Here is a 17704-nt window from a genome sequence, read left to right on the forward strand (position 1 = left end):
AAGGTTAAGATGAAGTGAATTATATTTTGTACAACAAATCAGAAAACTCTAACCCTCACTTATTTTTTTATAAAATATTAAATATTAAACAACAATGCAAAACAGGAAGAGTACTGCTGTTAACATCGCATCCTTAGTACCAAAACAAGAGGGTGAGTGTTCAGTTCCTATTAAATAACATTATCTCCTTCTATAGGCTCACACATTCATGGTCATATACTAGACTATTGATCTGTGAGGATCTTAAGAAGCTCAGTCCATAACTCATAACCTGCAGACAGTGAAAATAGGTACAAAAGCCCTTGAAAAGTAGGTGCATCCAGCCAAAGATGTAGGCATCTAATGAGCATAAAATGTGAATATCAAATGGCGCATAAGCTCTTCCCACTTCCAGTAGGAATGTGGGATACTACTAAAAATGCATGTTTAAAAACAGAGAATGACAAAAAAGATGGAGAAAAATATAGGCACATTATCAAAGAGACAGTGTAAAACCTGCAGACTTTAAGGATCTGTATTGCAAAATTCACTCACACAAGGTGATTCATTTTTGATTTTGAAGAAGGGTGATATTAGATGTTTGTCCTCTTTCCTTAAGTTATTAATGCCACAAGTATGTTGGTCATGCAGTGTGAGGAGGTAAATCAGGCCTGGAAATGGGAGCATACCTCCAAAAATAGGTACACCATGTGCAAGGGTAAATTAAGCCTGGAAATAGAAACATACCACCAAAATAGGTACACCATGTACAAGGGTAACTCAGGCCTGCAAATAGGAATATACCTCCAAAAATAGGTACAACGCGTGCAAGGGTAAATCAAGCCTGTAAATAGGAACATACCTCCAAAAATAGGTACACCATGTGCAAAGGTGAATCAGGCCTGAAAAGAGGAACATACCTCCAAAAATATGCACATCACGTGCAAGGGTAAATCAAGCCTGGAAATAGGAACATACCTCCAAACATAGGTACACCATGTGCAAGGGGAACTCAGGCCTGGAAATAGGAACATACTTCCAAAAATAGGTACACCATGTGCAATGGTAAATTAGGCCTGGAAATAGGAATGCTCCAACAAAATAGGGAGAGGTGAGATATCTGGCTTAGCTTTACATTCCCATGGTAGCTTATAGCCCTTATAGTTTGCATTCTAATAACTCAAAGGTGGGTTGATAAAGGATATGTTGGGACCTTTACATCTTTCTCCTATTCATGAGGGATGGGGTGTTAACCCAGGAGTTTTATTGTGGTTACCCATCAATTCTTCCAAATTACATTTGAATACAGTGAGAGAACTATTGTGTGTTATGTGGAGTGGAAGACAGTTTCACAAAAGCAGTATTCTCTGTGATACAAACATATCCCTCTAACATGTAATATTCATTTTGCAAAACAGATTGAGATTCCCTGAGCAGGTGTTTATGATACAACTGGACTTGCAACTGTACAATAGGTCAGATAGAATAGGGTCAGTTAAAGATTTACATGAAAGGCCACCTCTCTAGGCCATCTCTGCAGCCTGTATAATACTGAGAAGAGGAATAATGCTTTCAGATGGTCTGCATAGTTTTTACGATTTAGATCCTTGACTTTTTTAATGAGAAAGCATTGTGGTCATTCCAGTTGTAACAGGTGTTGGGAAGTGGAGTAGATCAGTATAATATGCTCTTGGGTATTTGATTTTAATTATAAAATTTCTTGCTTATAAAACTTTATTCATCAGTAATTGGTATTTGTTTTCTCACTTGACTTAAATTCTGAGAAGAAATTATGTTTTCTGTTTAAAGGTTTACATCTAGAACTTAATTACACTTTTGTATGCCTTGTCCACATTCATTGTTTCTTTCTTTATTTTGTTTTAGATGCTACAGGCTGTTTGAAGTGTCCAAAAGAACTATGGTCTAATGATAGGCAAGACAAGTGCATTCAGAAACTCACTGAAGTCCTTTCTTATGAAGATCCTCTGGGAGCAGTTCTAGCTGCCATTAACTGTGCATTTGGTGGCTTCACTATTTCTATTCTTTGTGTTTTTATCCGGAACCAAGAGACACCAATCGTCAGGGCTAATAATCGTGAACTCAGTTATATTCTCCTTCTTGCCCTTATGATGTGTTTTCTGTGTTCCTTGCTTTTCATTGGGCAGCCCACAGGACTGACATGTCTTCTTCGTCAACCAGCTTTTGGTGTTGTATTTTCTCTTGCCATTTCTTGTATTCTTGCCAAAACAGTCATTGTTATTATTGCCTTCAGGGCTACTCAACCAGGGAGCAATTTAAGAAAATGGCTGGGAACCAGATTGCCAAGCTCTGTAGTATTTGGTTGTACTTTAATTCAGATACTCCTTTGCAGTGGATGGATGATTTTTTCTCCATCTTTCCCTGAATCAAATATGGAATCAGGAGAAGGCACAATCACTTTTCAATGTAATGATGGTTCAGTGACTACATTCTGGGGCATGCTGGGATATATGGGACTTCTTGCCAGTGTTAGTTTAATTGTGGCCTTTCTTGCAAGGAATTTGCCTGATAATTTCAATGACGCAAAATACATTACTTTCAGCATGCTTGTTTTTGCTAGTGTTTGGCTTTCTTTTATCCCAGCATACCTGAGCACAAAAGGCAGGTATCCAGTGGCAGTTGAGGTATTTGCAATCCTGGCCTCTACTGCTGGAATGCTCATTTGCATATTTTTCCCAAAATGTTACATTATTCTCCTGAGGCCAGATTTGAACAATAGAGATAAATTAATGGAATCTGTGAAAGTAACCAATAAAACACTAAGAGAGAGCTCTCTGGTTGAGTTACGCCACTGACATTTAATTTTCTCATTTTTTTTCTACAGCACTGAAATAAAAAATAATACAACTCAGCAACCTATTAATATACTGTGTGACAGCTAAAACTGGAGGAATTATAGTTATGTGAACACACATCTGGCTGTGTGCACCTTCTTGTACAGTTTTGCAGCATAATAGCATAATTATAGTTATGTGAATATGTATCTGGCTATGTGCACCTTTTTGTACAATTTCGCAGCATAATAAAGCAGCAGTTAATTCTTGTGTCACACATATTTTTATTATATTAATTATTCCAGTGTCAGTGAACATTCACGTGGATATAACATAACGAAATTAAATCCTTATATCAGGCCCAGCTTTGTCTATCCAGGATACTTCCCAGCATGCTGCATACTTTCATTTTGATAAAAACTCCCTGGAGTACATCATGTGATTTTAACCAATTCACATAATCTTCATGTTTTTCAAAAGCAACTGCTCTCACACCTAATCAAATTCTCTTCATTTGCACTCATTCCACTATAATCAGTTCACGTGACTATTTTCCAACCTTCCAGTTCTCGAGCCATTAAGCATACAAATATTCAAAATGCTGTCCACAGCAAAGAAGAATCATAGCAGAAACAAATAATCATACAAAACCCCCACACAGTTTAGACTGAAATGATACTACCGGCATGCTAAACCTTAACTGATACAACCTTGTTTCTAGAGCCTGAGGTAAAGCAAACAGCTCCCTACTGAAATGTTGAGACTCAATGAGTCCTGATATGATGAAAAAAGGCAGAAAATGCAGGAGAGAGCAAATATTGAGCATTTCTCTTGTTTAAGCTTTTTTTTCAGGAGGCAAGCCCCCAACACCCCCAAACTTATATATGCCAACTCAAAGATTGATGTACCTCAGAGAAAAAAAGAGAATATTCCAAGAAATGGAAATCTCAGATTTAGTATATGTAAGTCTGTTTTTTTAAACCATTCATTGTCCAGATCTTGGGACAAAGTGAGTCCTGAGATTTCAAACTGTTAACAAAACAAAGATATTACACATAAAATATGTTATACAGCTTAGAAATGAATAAAACAGATTTATCCTTTAATAAAGCCAATTGTTCTTAACATTGCAGCTACCTACTCAAATGTTAAGACTTGGAATCGCAAGCCCTTGAATAATGAAAAACAAACAAAAGACTGAATAAACACAAGAACAGCAAATATTGAACATCTCTTTTCTGCTTTAAAGATATTTTTTTGCAAGGAGACAAGCCTCCCTGCATGTTCACCCATAACTTACACATACCAACTTTGAGATGCTATATCTTAGAGAAAATGGAATATTCTAAGGAACAATTACAGACTTAGAAAGTCTGCATTTTCAGTGGTTCAATCTCACTATTCCAGGTTACCCCAAATAAACTTGCATTTGGAAGAACTGAAACCCCTCCCCACCAAAAAGTGCAGCTTAATGTTCTGATAGCAAATAGAGGTGTCAAGTAAGACATAATCCATTTCCAACCAGCCTCATCCTACAGTTCACAAAGTTTATTTCCCATCCCAGTTATATTGAAAATATGTAAACATAAGATCTGGCTTATTCATACCTTTTTTTCACCAGACATCATCCAAATAAACAAACACAAAAGGAAATGACAAGGACACCAGACATCATCCAAGTAAACAAACACAAAAGGAAATGACAAGGACACCAGACATCATCCAAGTAAACAAACACAAAAGGAAATGACAAGGACACCAGACATCATCCAAGTAAACAAACACAAAATGAAATGACAAGGACACCAGACATCATCCAAGTAAACAAGCACAAAAGAAAATAACAAGGACACTAGACATCATCCAAGTAAACAAACACAAAAGGAAATGGCAAGGACACCATACATCATCCAAGTAAACAAGCACAAAAGAAAATAACAAGGACACTAGACATCATCCAAGTAAACAAACACAAAAGGAAATGACAAGGACACCATACATCATCCAAGTAAACAAACACAAAAGGAAATGACAAAGACACCAGACATCATCCAAGTAAACAAACACAAAAGGAACGGACAAGGATACAAAAATGGGAAGAACAAAGCAAACAGACTCCTACAAACAAAATCACATTTAAAGGCTAAATATTGTCAAATCAAAAGTCATCCCTACTTCAACAATAGTCATCCGACTACATTCTCAGAAAGCACCCACTGTTCTTTAAGTTCTCCGGTAGCTTTTTTTTTAAAGCACCTTGGATTCAGTAAGCCATCCATTTATTTTTTTAGAAAGTAACACCCAGTCATAATGCTTTGAAGTCAGCCCACAACCTGCTGCAGAAAAACAGAATGAGACCAAAGTCCTGGAACAGTGAATGCATTATTCTGCTAAATGTGTCTTCTAAATGCAATTAGACCATACAATTCTTCTTATATTTGTACAACATGGAAAATTTATCCCATAGTAAACAAAAGTTGCATCTGACATTCCCAAATTCAGTGGTAATCACAGCAGCCTGCTTTTAGTATCATATGCTTTAAACTTTATATATACATTCAGCAACTTGACTGGCACACAGTTAATAATCCTGTTTACCATCCTGACTTCCAAATTAAAAAAAAAAAGAAAATCAAGCACTCAAAATGACTTATCTTCCCATCATAATGCATTAATTACCAGCACAATACACTCACTTGATTCACCGGAGCTATCTTATAAAATGACAAAGGAACATGGCACCCTCCCAGCACACATCTAGGAGGAGGTTTCTGTGTAAACTGCAAAAGTTACTCTACTTCAAAGGCAGACACAAAACTGCCATGACCAACGGTCAGATCTGCCATAGACACACACTTATCCCACATATCATTATCTGCTGAATAACTTATGGTCTTAAATTTCAGATCCACAAACTTTTTTGTACCAGACACCACATACTTGTTGCTGTCCCATATGAAAAACAATGTTTTCCATTCACCATGTGGCTATAAAGGATGCATCATCTGTTCCCAACATACCAAAACAATAGGTGTCATACATTTGCTGAAACAACTCTCTCTGCACTCACAAAGAGGGTGGTACACACTCCATACTTCTGCTACCAATAGGTCTACCTTTGAGACTTCAAATCCTTGCCAGAAAATAAATATATGGCCTGAGCATACTTGATGCTGGAATATATTAGTAGAGGAGCAGGCAACACATACCCTCCATCCTGCTCCATACGCACATTCATTACTAACTAATGTCATGTATTGTTTACTAGCTATCTACTATTATATTAATGTTTAGAATACTTCTTAATTATTTATGCTACCTTCAGTCTGTGTTTTCGATATGAAGCCAATCTGTTTTAAAAGAAGGAATTATATCTCTTTATTCTAGCAGTTATAATGGGCATAAAGAGTTTATGCTCTATATTCAATAAATTCATGAGTGTATGCGAAATGCAGTCTGTGGACTCTTTATCTTGTTTTAAAATGGGAATTGCAATAAAATGTCTCCATGGGGGTGAAAGTTTGATTTTTTAATAATAACATTACAATTAAGAGAGATCCTCATGAGGATAAATTGTTTGATTTTTAATAATATTACTCATTTTCGCACAAAATTAAAATTAAGTCTTATAAAGAAATGGTATAGAGACTTCAGGAAATAAACCTTCCAGGAAATGAGCTTTACTGCCTTTTATTTATTATTTATTTATTTATTTTTATTTTTTTCTTTATTTCTAATATTTTAACTTCTCCAAATAATCAATGCTATTACTGGTCAAATGCTTGCTGATATTTTCATCTATTTTTCTTCATTTAAATAATTTGATGAATTACCATAATTACCAAAATGGAGTTTAAAACTGTTTAATATATCTTTAGCACTGGTTTCTTATTTAACAATTTCTGCATTTTAATTCCTTGTACACGTTTGACTCTTACCTAATAGCTATGGAATGTTAACATTCAAGAAGTCTGCACATTATCTTGGATTCCTGAGCCTTTTCTGAAAAATCAGGTTAAAAACATAAGCCCAAGAAATGCAAGCATCTTGTGAATTGTAAATTATCTTATTGAGAGGTAACATAAGTCCTGTGTCTCTACTAACAAGCTTTACTTACACACATACATACATGCAAATATTTCAAGCACGGGCATTAATGCCATTCTAGCCTGCCAATATACCAAAACAATTGTTCCCATAATAAGTGTTCAGGCTGTTCTTAAAAATATATAAATTAATACTTGCTTTAATGTAATTTGGTAGTCTGTTTCATGCATTAGCTAGTCTGTCAAAGAACTAATTAGTACACGTTACTTGAATTTTCAGATGATAAAAGTTAAGGGATATATATACATATATATATATATATATATATATATATATATATATATATATATGTATGTATATATACACACACACACACACACACTCACACACACTTATAAAACATCTACTTCTGCTACCCTAATAAACAGTGAATGGCACTATCCCATATTTTCGATATTATTTTAAAGAAATGTACTGATATATCCATAAATATGGCTTGCCCGACATCATACAGTTATGAATTAGAACTGTTGTACTTCCTGCAATACCTATGAGATGACTGGATTAATACACTGTCCAAAATCCTTCCTAATGTGCATATTACCTACTGCAGATCAGCACCTATTAAAGTCAATACCCTGTGTAAAAAGCATATTTATCCATACTGCCTATAAAAATATAATTTAATTTTTGTACAATGAAGCTCAAGTTGGTTGTGTTTGTTTTTAAATATGAGGTATTTTCCCTTCTAGTGAAATTATAACAAACTAAGAGAAAAGCAAGTGCCATGACCCATATGTAGTACACCTTTTGAGGAACTATCTGCAAATATGGCAACTTAGAAAGCTGAATGCATATTGTATATTTATTAATAGCACTAAGATAGCAAAATATTCAAAAGATGAAACACAAACCTCCTGACTTCTCACTATGTAACTGTTTAAGCCACCCAGCATTCCTGCCTGGATTTGGAATTCTAATATTCCAGAATACTGGCCATATGACCAAAATGGGAGGTCCCACAAATTTAAGGTATTCTGTTATTAAATCATACTTGTCACCAATGTTGACCTGGGAAGTATCAAAGCAGGATTTTGACGTGCAAGAGTAAATATTCAAAAAGTCATCCCTCATTGTTTCTTTGAAACCTGTTTACTCAGTGTCTGCCATTGTACTTTTATACTACAGCTCTGTTTGAAAAATAAGTTGACAATGAATGCAAATGTAAGGGAACTGAACTACTTCTCTATATAAGATTCCAGATCCAAAGAAACAATATAAAAGCAAAAACACAATCATAATTTTCACAATGCAATCAGGATATTTTGCCAGTATGTCAGCCAGTCCAAAAGCTCCAGCACAAAATGAGAATGTAATGTGGTGACCATTTGATATGTCAACACTCTGAGGCATGGAATACCACAGACTGAATCATGAAAAATGCGGCCTTACATTTATTAAGTCAGATATGGCTGTTCCTCAGAATATTCCCTTTTCTCTAAGGTATATCACTCTCAGAGTGGGTATATATAAGTTTAGGGGGTTGAGGAGCCTGTGCCCTATATCAACTGTGTTGCAAAAAATTATTTTAAAAGAGAGAAGTGAAGTTCAAAGTTCAAGTTTTTCCCATTTTTTGGTCTATTTTTCCAGCATTTTGAGGCTCAGTATTTCGAGTCTCAACATTTCATTAGGGATCCATGTAAAGTTTTATATTAAAAGGCAGCACAAGTATCCAGACCATGAATGCATAAATAATGGCAAAACCTCTCTAAAAACTGTTGCCTCAGCAGACAGAATGAAAGTTTACTGATGAAAAAATTACAGCACAAATTTAGCAAAGCATCCAAGACAGCAAATAGAAGTTAAATATAATCTCATCATCATAAAATTAAACCTGTTTTATGCCAAGTTAAACAAAATAGCCGTATATCCAGACTCAATTAAAGGCACGCATCTCTTCAGAAACCCCTGCTCACCCATGGAATGCAGACTTTTTCCAAATATAAAAGCCTTTATCAAGAAATGAATTCATTGTAAGCCTATAGTCACTGGCATACCTCTCAACTGTACAGATTTTGGCAGAAGGCCCAGATTTTGCCTCATACTTTTGGTCTGTCTCTCATAAAATTGTGGTTTTGTGGCAAATGGGTGGTAAATCAGTGAAGGCTAAAGTCAGAAAATAATGACATACATTTGAGTTTCAGACTTCATACCTGTCAGAAAATTCATGCTAATGCAAAACCTGTTATTCTATCAACTTTCTAAGTTTGTAAGAGCAATATTTAAAAAATGACCCTGTTTTGGGGCCTTTGTCCTCCCATTATTTATGGCTCTATCCATATTTTTTGGTCTAAGAGGTTGAGAGGTATGTCACTGAGGACAGCCCATAAGCTGTTGGAAATAAACAGGAGGATTATTACTTGTCTCCAAATAACAACAGTAATCGAAGAACATATACAGATTTAGCATTAATATACTTCACTCACTAATGCCACAACTTACATATAATATGTGTAATTGCCAAACAGGATCAGCTAAAATAATGGCTAATCCTCAGGCACTGCACACAAATCCATGCCACAGCCTTGGTTACCTAGGGAAACAAGCCAAACACCTAAGCTGATGAAAGAAGAAAAAAAGGGGGAAAGATGGTAAGCTAGAGCCCTTCGTCAAGCTAAAGTAAATTAAGTTAGAAAGTATTCTTAATTGGTAGTAAGAAATATAAGGAAAAAATCTTATATTCTTTGTATATTTATGATCTCATTACTATGCCAATAAACACACATTAGAAAATGGACAGATTTAGCAAACTATGAAAAACAAATTAAATAATGTACATAAAAGAAAGCAAATAATAATGGGATTAAGTAATAGAAAAGATGTCTACATGGGTTTATAAAATAATAGCATACCTTCAATAATAGAAAAAGGCCTACATGGATTTATAAAATAATTATATACCAAATAGATATAAGGCACATATCTGTATTATAGCAAATGAAATGAAGTTTCTCCACTCAATGCTTTAATTAAATATGTGAACTTGTAAGAGATAAGACTTTGTCAGAGACTATTATACTAATACATCCCTTCTAAACAAAACCCCTGATAAACTACAATATTAATTAGTCTTGTAGATGAAAGCACTATTAGTTTTAATAACAGTCATTTTTTTCCTGTCAGGAATCATTTAAAATATTTTGCTTCTTAGGTGAAAATAATAGCTTTCCAGGAGACATTTCTGAGCATTTCTTTAAAGAATATGACTAGTGAATCGTCACCACATCAAGTGTTAAGTTAAATTTAATATATGACAAAGCTACTTCTGAAGTATTGAACAGCATCCCCACCAAATGTAAGAAAAGTTTCAACCTTGCAGGATACAGATAAGAAATTTTATGAACATTTTGTAAGTGTTTTAATTAAAAGACCGGCATTCGTTTTTTCACCATAAGTCATTGTCCCATTTAATCTATTATCACTTTTTTTTTCTGGGGAATTTCTCCATGCTATCATTAGAACAAGGTCTTTATCCAGAAAAGATAGAAACTTTACAATTATTCCTGGCTAGTAAATTGGGTTTAGAAGGTAATCTATGGACCATTTCACTGCCAAAGACAGTCTATCCTGGTGGTCCAGCGGGAAAGCCATCATAGTTTTTCATTCTTTTCTTACAGGATGATGAAAAATTCTAAAGTCGCTCCTTTTGTATCAGCTCTGAAGGTCCTCTAACTTGTCCAGCCATGTATTTTTCAGTTTTAGGATATATTCAATGTTTATTTCTTCTGCATTAAGTCTTCTCTCTACATCAACGAGTGATGTCTCTGTATTCTTTAACCTTTGGTCATGATCTTGTAAGGAGGATTTGAGGAGTTTGATTTATTCAGAAAAGCATGTATGTTGTTCATTTTACTTGAAATCTTACCCAGCCAGTAATAACTAGCTAGTTGCAATGCAAGAAAAAAGTTACAATTAGTTGTTAAACTGAAGAAATAACTGTAAAAGTTTTACACCCCCAGCAGAAAAGAACTCTTATCAACCACAAACAAAAATAATTTCATAAACGGGAACAAAATTTGAATGTCAGAAAAAAATGATATTCAAAGAACACCTGAATCCGGTTGTTTACTTGATGATCACCTTCTGCATCACTGTCTGAAAACTTTAGCATGTGGGAAACTTGTCATGTAATCCACAAGCTGAATAAGTTTACACTAACCCCAATATTTACAGCTTCTGTTTTATTTCATGGGAGAATTTATATGAGAAAAATCAATTTCGATGTATTTTTTTTTTATTTTGCCTTCTCTAGGTCCATAAAAACATAGAAATCATGCTAGGAAATTTCATGATAACTATTCAAGGGCAAAGACTTTATCTGTTCTTCCATGGTCAGGACATACTTTGTACTGCTCTTCCTAAATCAAAACCTCATCTGATGGAAAGAGTCTTCTTTCCAGAACCATTGAAGAGGCTTTCAGGTTATACTGAGAAATATGATCTCTATACTTTTAACACACCTGCCTGCCTCTCTGTTCTGAAGATAAGGACCACCTTACTAGTTTGTCAGCCCAGGGATATGGCCCTTACTTTTACAATGCTAGAAATGCCTACTCACCATGATACCCTGCCAATATCCAGCACCATCAGCAGTTCTGGATGGATCTCATCCAGTCCCACAAGTCTTTACCTGCCACAATGACCTCACTTAAGAAATGGATCCAAATCCAGCAGTTTCTTTTGGCACTGCCTCTTCAAATAAGGACTGACAACAAGGTTCAGAAGTTTGTCAAAGTGTTCCTTCCTTTTCCAGGCAGTGACCTCATATGAGGTCAATACTTCTCACTCCTTGTTGAGAACAGACAGAGCAAACTCCTGTCATGAGATGGTCTGCCAGATCCCCTTTAGGATCATCAAAATGTTGTTCACTGCAGTCTTAAGAAATTCTTCCCATTACCAGACCTCTACTTTATTGATTGCAACTGCTGCTTCCTTCCTGTTCTCTTTGTACCTTACAAGCAAATCTGAGTACCCTCCACAAACACTGTGCAGAAACTAACAATGTTCCTAACTTCTGGTGTCCACCAGTGTGGCCCTTGGATTACCACCACAACAAGAACTGACTACTGTCTGGCCACATTTCCTTGGTACAACCTCGGCTACTAATATCTTGAACAGACTCCAGTCAGACTCCATGTCCTCAACCACCACTGATATTTCTGGGGAGGAAGTTAAATTTCGTTCCAAATAGAAACAGGTGGTAGGTAATCCCAAACCAGTCACATTACATGTTTGTGTTTTCCTGGTCTTCAGCTGCTGCCAATGTTTTATGACCCAACTCACCACAAAGTGGGGAGGCAGATAAGTACCTCTATTGGCTTGAGCAGAGCCATACCTTCAACCCTGTGCCATAACCTCATCTGGTGTTCCCCACTTTTAATGATCTGTTCCCCAATATACATCCCTCATATTTAAGTTGAGGAAAAAAATGTCCTTTTCCAAATATGCACCCCTGAACTCTGACCTGAAGAGGAAAAAGATCCTTTATCTCGTTATCTGAGCTAAGGACATAAAAAAGATAACACACCATCTGTCTTCTTTTTTAAAATGTAAAAAACCGCTTGCAACTGATACACGTACATTGGGACAAGTGGCAACAAGCGATTTGTCACAATTACTATACCACCTGCTAACCACTGCAGCCCTGGCAGCAGTTATAATGTTGACATTCATTAAAGCCCCATGGGCAACTGCCAATCATGCTCACTAACACTTTGCAACTGAGGCAGCTGCCTCTTCACCCCACCTAGCTACACTTCTGGACCTGAGTTACCAGATCATGTGGCATTAGGTCTGATAACATAATTACAAAAGCAGTCCCTTGCCTTTAGCCCTAGGTGCACTAGTACCATATACACCTATGTGTAGCCTTATACTGACATGGTGTTAATTAAAGATGCTATTCTCCTTGCACAAAATGCCATTAATAAGGATTTCTAAGATGGCTGCACACTGATCAACAGCTTAATTTCAGCTCGTCCAGTGTGAAAGCAGAAAATGCAAAATAATAGCTAGTGAAAATGTCATTGTGGGTAAAACTCATTTATTAGCTAGCTAGCACATTGTCTGTATGACAGCAAAGAAGAAATTTAGAGAGCCAGAAAGAAACTGGACCAGAAAAGATGAAGAGAAAACCCTGGCTGAGAAGGATACTGCAACTGTTCAGCAAAAAACAGTTCAGGTTTCAGCTTTGGTTCAAGAGATGGCTTCCAGTAATTTTTAGGAGAAAAATATATCAAATGTACAAGGGATATATTAACTCAAATAACAGAAGGTTTGGAAAATACAAGAAGTTTTATGTAGCTATTTAGATGAACCTATAAAACTGCAAAAGTCAGAGGAAGAAATGAAGAAAAGGATGTCTGAGTATGAAGCTTCTCAACAAGAGCTTTTTCAAAAAATAGTACAGTTAGAAGACAGAGTTTGCATATAAAAGCTGAGATTTTCTGCTGTAACAGGCAAATTGGAAGGAACAGACTGTATTAATTTTATAAAAGCACAAATAAGCAAATGGACTGATATTTCATAGCAGGATTTGTTAATTGAAAGGGCACGTTGAGTTCTTGCTCCAAAACTGGTAAAGAGAACATAGTCAACACCTGTATTAGTAAAGATGAAATCATACCAACAGAAAAAAGTTGATCCTGACAAAACTGTAGCACAAGTCGCCCTGCTGGATAGGGGTCCAGGGAAGTAAATAGTGTGGGAAGAAATAGCCAGGGAATTGTTATGGCTAGGCTTGTATAGGCCTTAGGGCCAATAGCCTAGTACTAACCTATGAACCTATGAACAAGAGAATAGTATTAAAAATGTTAGACAAGAAAGTATTTGTGGAAAATGATTGGTCACTGTACACCAGGCAGAAGAGAAGCAAATTTATCCCAGCAATCAAGGAATGTCCAGAGGCAGCTGTGTTATTCAAGCTGCTGTATCCAGCTGTTTTCAGAATATTTTTCCTGGAGGATCAAAAACATTTTGGCTGCAGACCAGGCTAAGAAGGAAATAAATAAAGTTTACCCATGAAAAAGTGAGCTAGCAAACAGAAGGAAACACTGCTTCTCTTTCTGACAATAAAGTTTTAGACAGACTTTGCAAATAAAACCTTTTCCAGTGTTCCAAAATAAAATACTTGGCAGAAAAAAGCACAAGAGTTAACTAGAATCAGGAGTACCTTATACTTGAATCACAGTCTGGTATTGGGACATGGAGATGAACAAGATGAAAATCAGCAACACTGAAATTAGTGAATATATAGCAGACTATAAAGTATAAGGCATATTTCTGGGATATTGATTTACAAGAAAAAGTGGCTAACAAAGACTGGGACTTTTGGTAACTTTCTTAAAATTTTGGGTGGACTGTAAAGCATATACCCACTTTAACTCATTACATCTGAGTGATGCCTCCAAGTGCATCTGCAGTTAACTCCTACTGATGCCTCTAGGTGTCAAATATTGCTTGTTCATATTTGCATCAATAATTCCAAAATCATGCTATCTATAAGAATTTGAAAGATTTCTTCTTAAAGTTTAGACAATGGCAAACTCATCTGCATTATTATTTGACCTCTGTTTAGTGAAAGTAGAGAGATATTAACTGTTGTTTTTATTATATTAATTTATATAGATATAATTTTCAAAATGTTTCTAAATATGTCAACAAGCAAGTAACACAGACAGAACTCCTTAGCCTCATATGAATGTTCTCGGCTAGATGAATAAAATGCTGCTGACAGTAGGTGTGTAACCTGAGTGGTTGCTGAGATATTGTAAGTTGTTTACAAAACATTGCAAATGTAATAGATACACCCATGGATTCAACAAAATCTGTGCAAAAATAAGACTATTCTTGCACGGAGTGGTTCATGTCCATTTAGCACAGCAGCGCACCTTGAATATTCATGAAGGTGCACTGCTGTACTTCCTATATGGACAGGAACTGTGAATGAGTGCAGAGGGCATGTCCAAGTAGTGCACAGACACTGAACACACCCCCTGCACTCATAAAGTGTCATACAGCACTTTCTAAGCTAAACTGGCATAATACTAGAGATTTACTCTAATATTATGCCAGATAATGATCATTTCAGTGTTTGCAGACACTGAAAAAAACATCGGCAGGAAGAAAGCAATGCAGGGGGTGTGTGACAGGTTCTGTGCAAAAGTGCCGAACAACACCTCTGCAACTTGCTAAAGCAGGAAATGTGTCCAAATGCACAAATAACAGGAAATAAATCCCTCAAAAGGTTAAATCACACATATTGCCCACTAAACATAGAAAGTTGATAGAGAACAGGTCATGCATTAGCATGAATTACTGAAGGGTAGAAGTTTGAAAGCAAATGTATCCCAATATTCCCTTACAGCAGTGCATGTTGACAAAGGTACAAATGATGGGGGAATAAATTAGGGACATGCCTGAAAAATTGCCCTCACACACTTAGAAAGTTGATAGAAAACAGGATATGTATTAGCAGGAGTCCCTGAAGGATAGATGCCTGAAAGCCAAATGAATGCCATTATTCCCCAATTGCAGTCCTCAATGAGTTGTCAGAACACCACAAGACTCACTTATATAACATAATAATATAATAATAATATAAACTTCTAAGGAATGTTTAAGCGTAGCTAAGCGGGTGTGTGCATTATGGCTGTCCACTTAGCATACCTTAAACATTCCCTAGGAGATAAATGCAAATATGGAGGTGCAATTTCCAAGCCGAGATAGTGTAGTGGTTAGACTTCTGGTTTTACATGCAGGCATATACAGTCTGAGTACCAAGACAGGCAACTTATTTTTTTATGGGAAAGTAGTGTTAAAATTATTTTTGTAAACTTAAATTATGTAGCAACTGTTTTTTGTCAACCAGGGTATAGTAGCAGGTCCAAAATTGAGATGTCAGTCTAAAAATGATGTGAAACCCCCATATAAACACAAGTGCTCCATACAGCATAGTTACACAAGAATATAATTTAATGAAAGCACATAGGGGGATGTCATGGAAGGTAAATATAAAATTATAATATGTCAGTAATGATGAATCAATCCCACAATCCTGATACTTTATAAAATGAAATGTGAGCAATGCTAAGTAGTGCTCAGCTATGCTAACCTGGTGCAAGCATTGCTTAAATGAAAATGCTAAGCAATAAGTAGCCGAGCTAAGCAGATTTGTGCATTGGTAAGCAGTGCTCAACATCTATCCCTTTAGGCACTGCCAACCTTAGCTAAGTGTGTTTGCATTGCTTAGCTTAGCTCAACATATTCAAAACGGTCCAATGATGACAAAGGGTGAGAATTTGGCTCTATTTAAACCTCACAGGCGGGAATACAGCCATAACCAGCTGTAGCTCATCCTTGCAGGCACTATGGCTGGCATAGGAGAGGATTTGCGCTTTTGAGCACAAGCTGGGGCATCCAGGAGTCCAGGGTCATGGTTGGACTCCTAGTGAAAGACCATGAGGAGAGACTGCTGCAGGGCCAGTACCAGGGCTCCCAATACAAAGTGGAGGCCTGGGATCATCTTGCATGTGATCTCACCAGTGCTACTGGCATCCCTCAAACTGGTGAGCAGGTCCGGCACCATTTCGCTGACCTCAAGCGTAGGAAGAGGGAGCTCTTGGACCAGTGGACCCAAGACGCATGGGCACAGAATGTCCCAGAAGTGTGTAAGTATCAGTATCAATTAGTGTTCACCAAAGTCCAGCCTGTGTATGTGATTGGTAGGTATGCATAAATGTTTCTTTATCTCCTGCACAGCTGCAGATGAGAGGGCTGCGAATATAGACGTCCATGCCAGCAGGTTGCTAAGGCTGCGCTGGGAGGCTGGTGAGTACAAATCTAGCTTGCAGTATTCAGGGCAAATAAATAGAAAGGAGTAGAATGTCAACTGCCAGTAGGTTAAATGTGTACTGTGTGTAATGAATAAATGAGACGTTAACAGAGTAATACTGATATACAGGATATCTATCAATAAAAGTGCCAGAACCCTTCAATAAAACTAAAAATCCCAGACTGTTGTGCTTACTTTGGTATGTGGTGGTATGAATCTAAATGTGTACAGGTTCTGCACAGCAGCTATAGCTCTGACAGCATGAATTAATTGGGGCTCATCTGACAAAGATTGTGGAGCTGTAAAACAGGAGATCAACTATATGAAATGTTCCATGCACCAAGATCTGATCCCTGAAGAGTAATCTGTAAACTAGTATACTGAATCCCCTACAGCAGTGCTTAGTGTTAACCATTGCTTTCCAGATTGTTATATGTCAAAGTATTAATACACAGTACAATAACTATCGGCCATGCATGAATGTCAGAATTACAAGGTCAGATTGTCCAACCAAGAGAGTATTAGACAGAAAACAGTCAAGCACCATAAAGCAGTTCCTCAATAGTTCATTGTGCTGAAACACAGCCTTGTTGTACCTTTTTGCACAAGCAAGCATGGTTCAAATCCTGGAAGTGGTAGTAAGCTATATGCATAATTTCACCTAAGAATATGTGAATATGTGTACAAACAGTCAGGCAGTGTTAACAGAAATTTCCTCCACATGTCTGCAAGGTAATGAAATGTTTCTATTAGCTGTATAAAGGCTGTACTAATACACTGTTACAACATGTCCACTGTCCAACCCCAAGGCTGCAAAAGACAGCAAGATACGTACATACACCAAAGCCTTTTTTTCCAATAAATGTCCCTGAAGCATCAAGCTGTCATGGCTAGTGGTCACAGCTGCCATACCCAGGGTGACAGATAGAAATCCATTTGATTATTAATGTTCCCCATTCAAATACTATCATCG

At 36.6% G+C, this 17704-nt stretch overlaps 1 protein-coding gene across 1 annotated transcript in view; it reads left to right on the forward strand.

The window, feature by feature from the left end:
* The window catches only part of LOC122805981 (extracellular calcium-sensing receptor-like), a 122350-nt gene extending 119537 nt beyond the window's left edge, over positions 1-2813 (forward strand). The window contains exon 5 of the mRNA XM_044076220.1: positions 1864-2813. Within this exon, the coding sequence (XP_043932155.1) occupies positions 1864-2813 (950 nt within the window). The remainder of the gene's footprint in view (positions 1-1863) is intronic.
* Positions 2814-17704: the final 14891 nt, after the last annotated feature.

Source organism: Protopterus annectens, chromosome 7.part0 (genome assembly GCF_019279795.1).
Source record: "Protopterus annectens isolate FY-2018-M chromosome 7.part0, PAN1.0, whole genome shotgun sequence".
In the NCBI taxonomy this organism is placed as follows: domain Eukaryota; kingdom Metazoa; phylum Chordata; order Ceratodontiformes; family Protopteridae; genus Protopterus; species Protopterus annectens.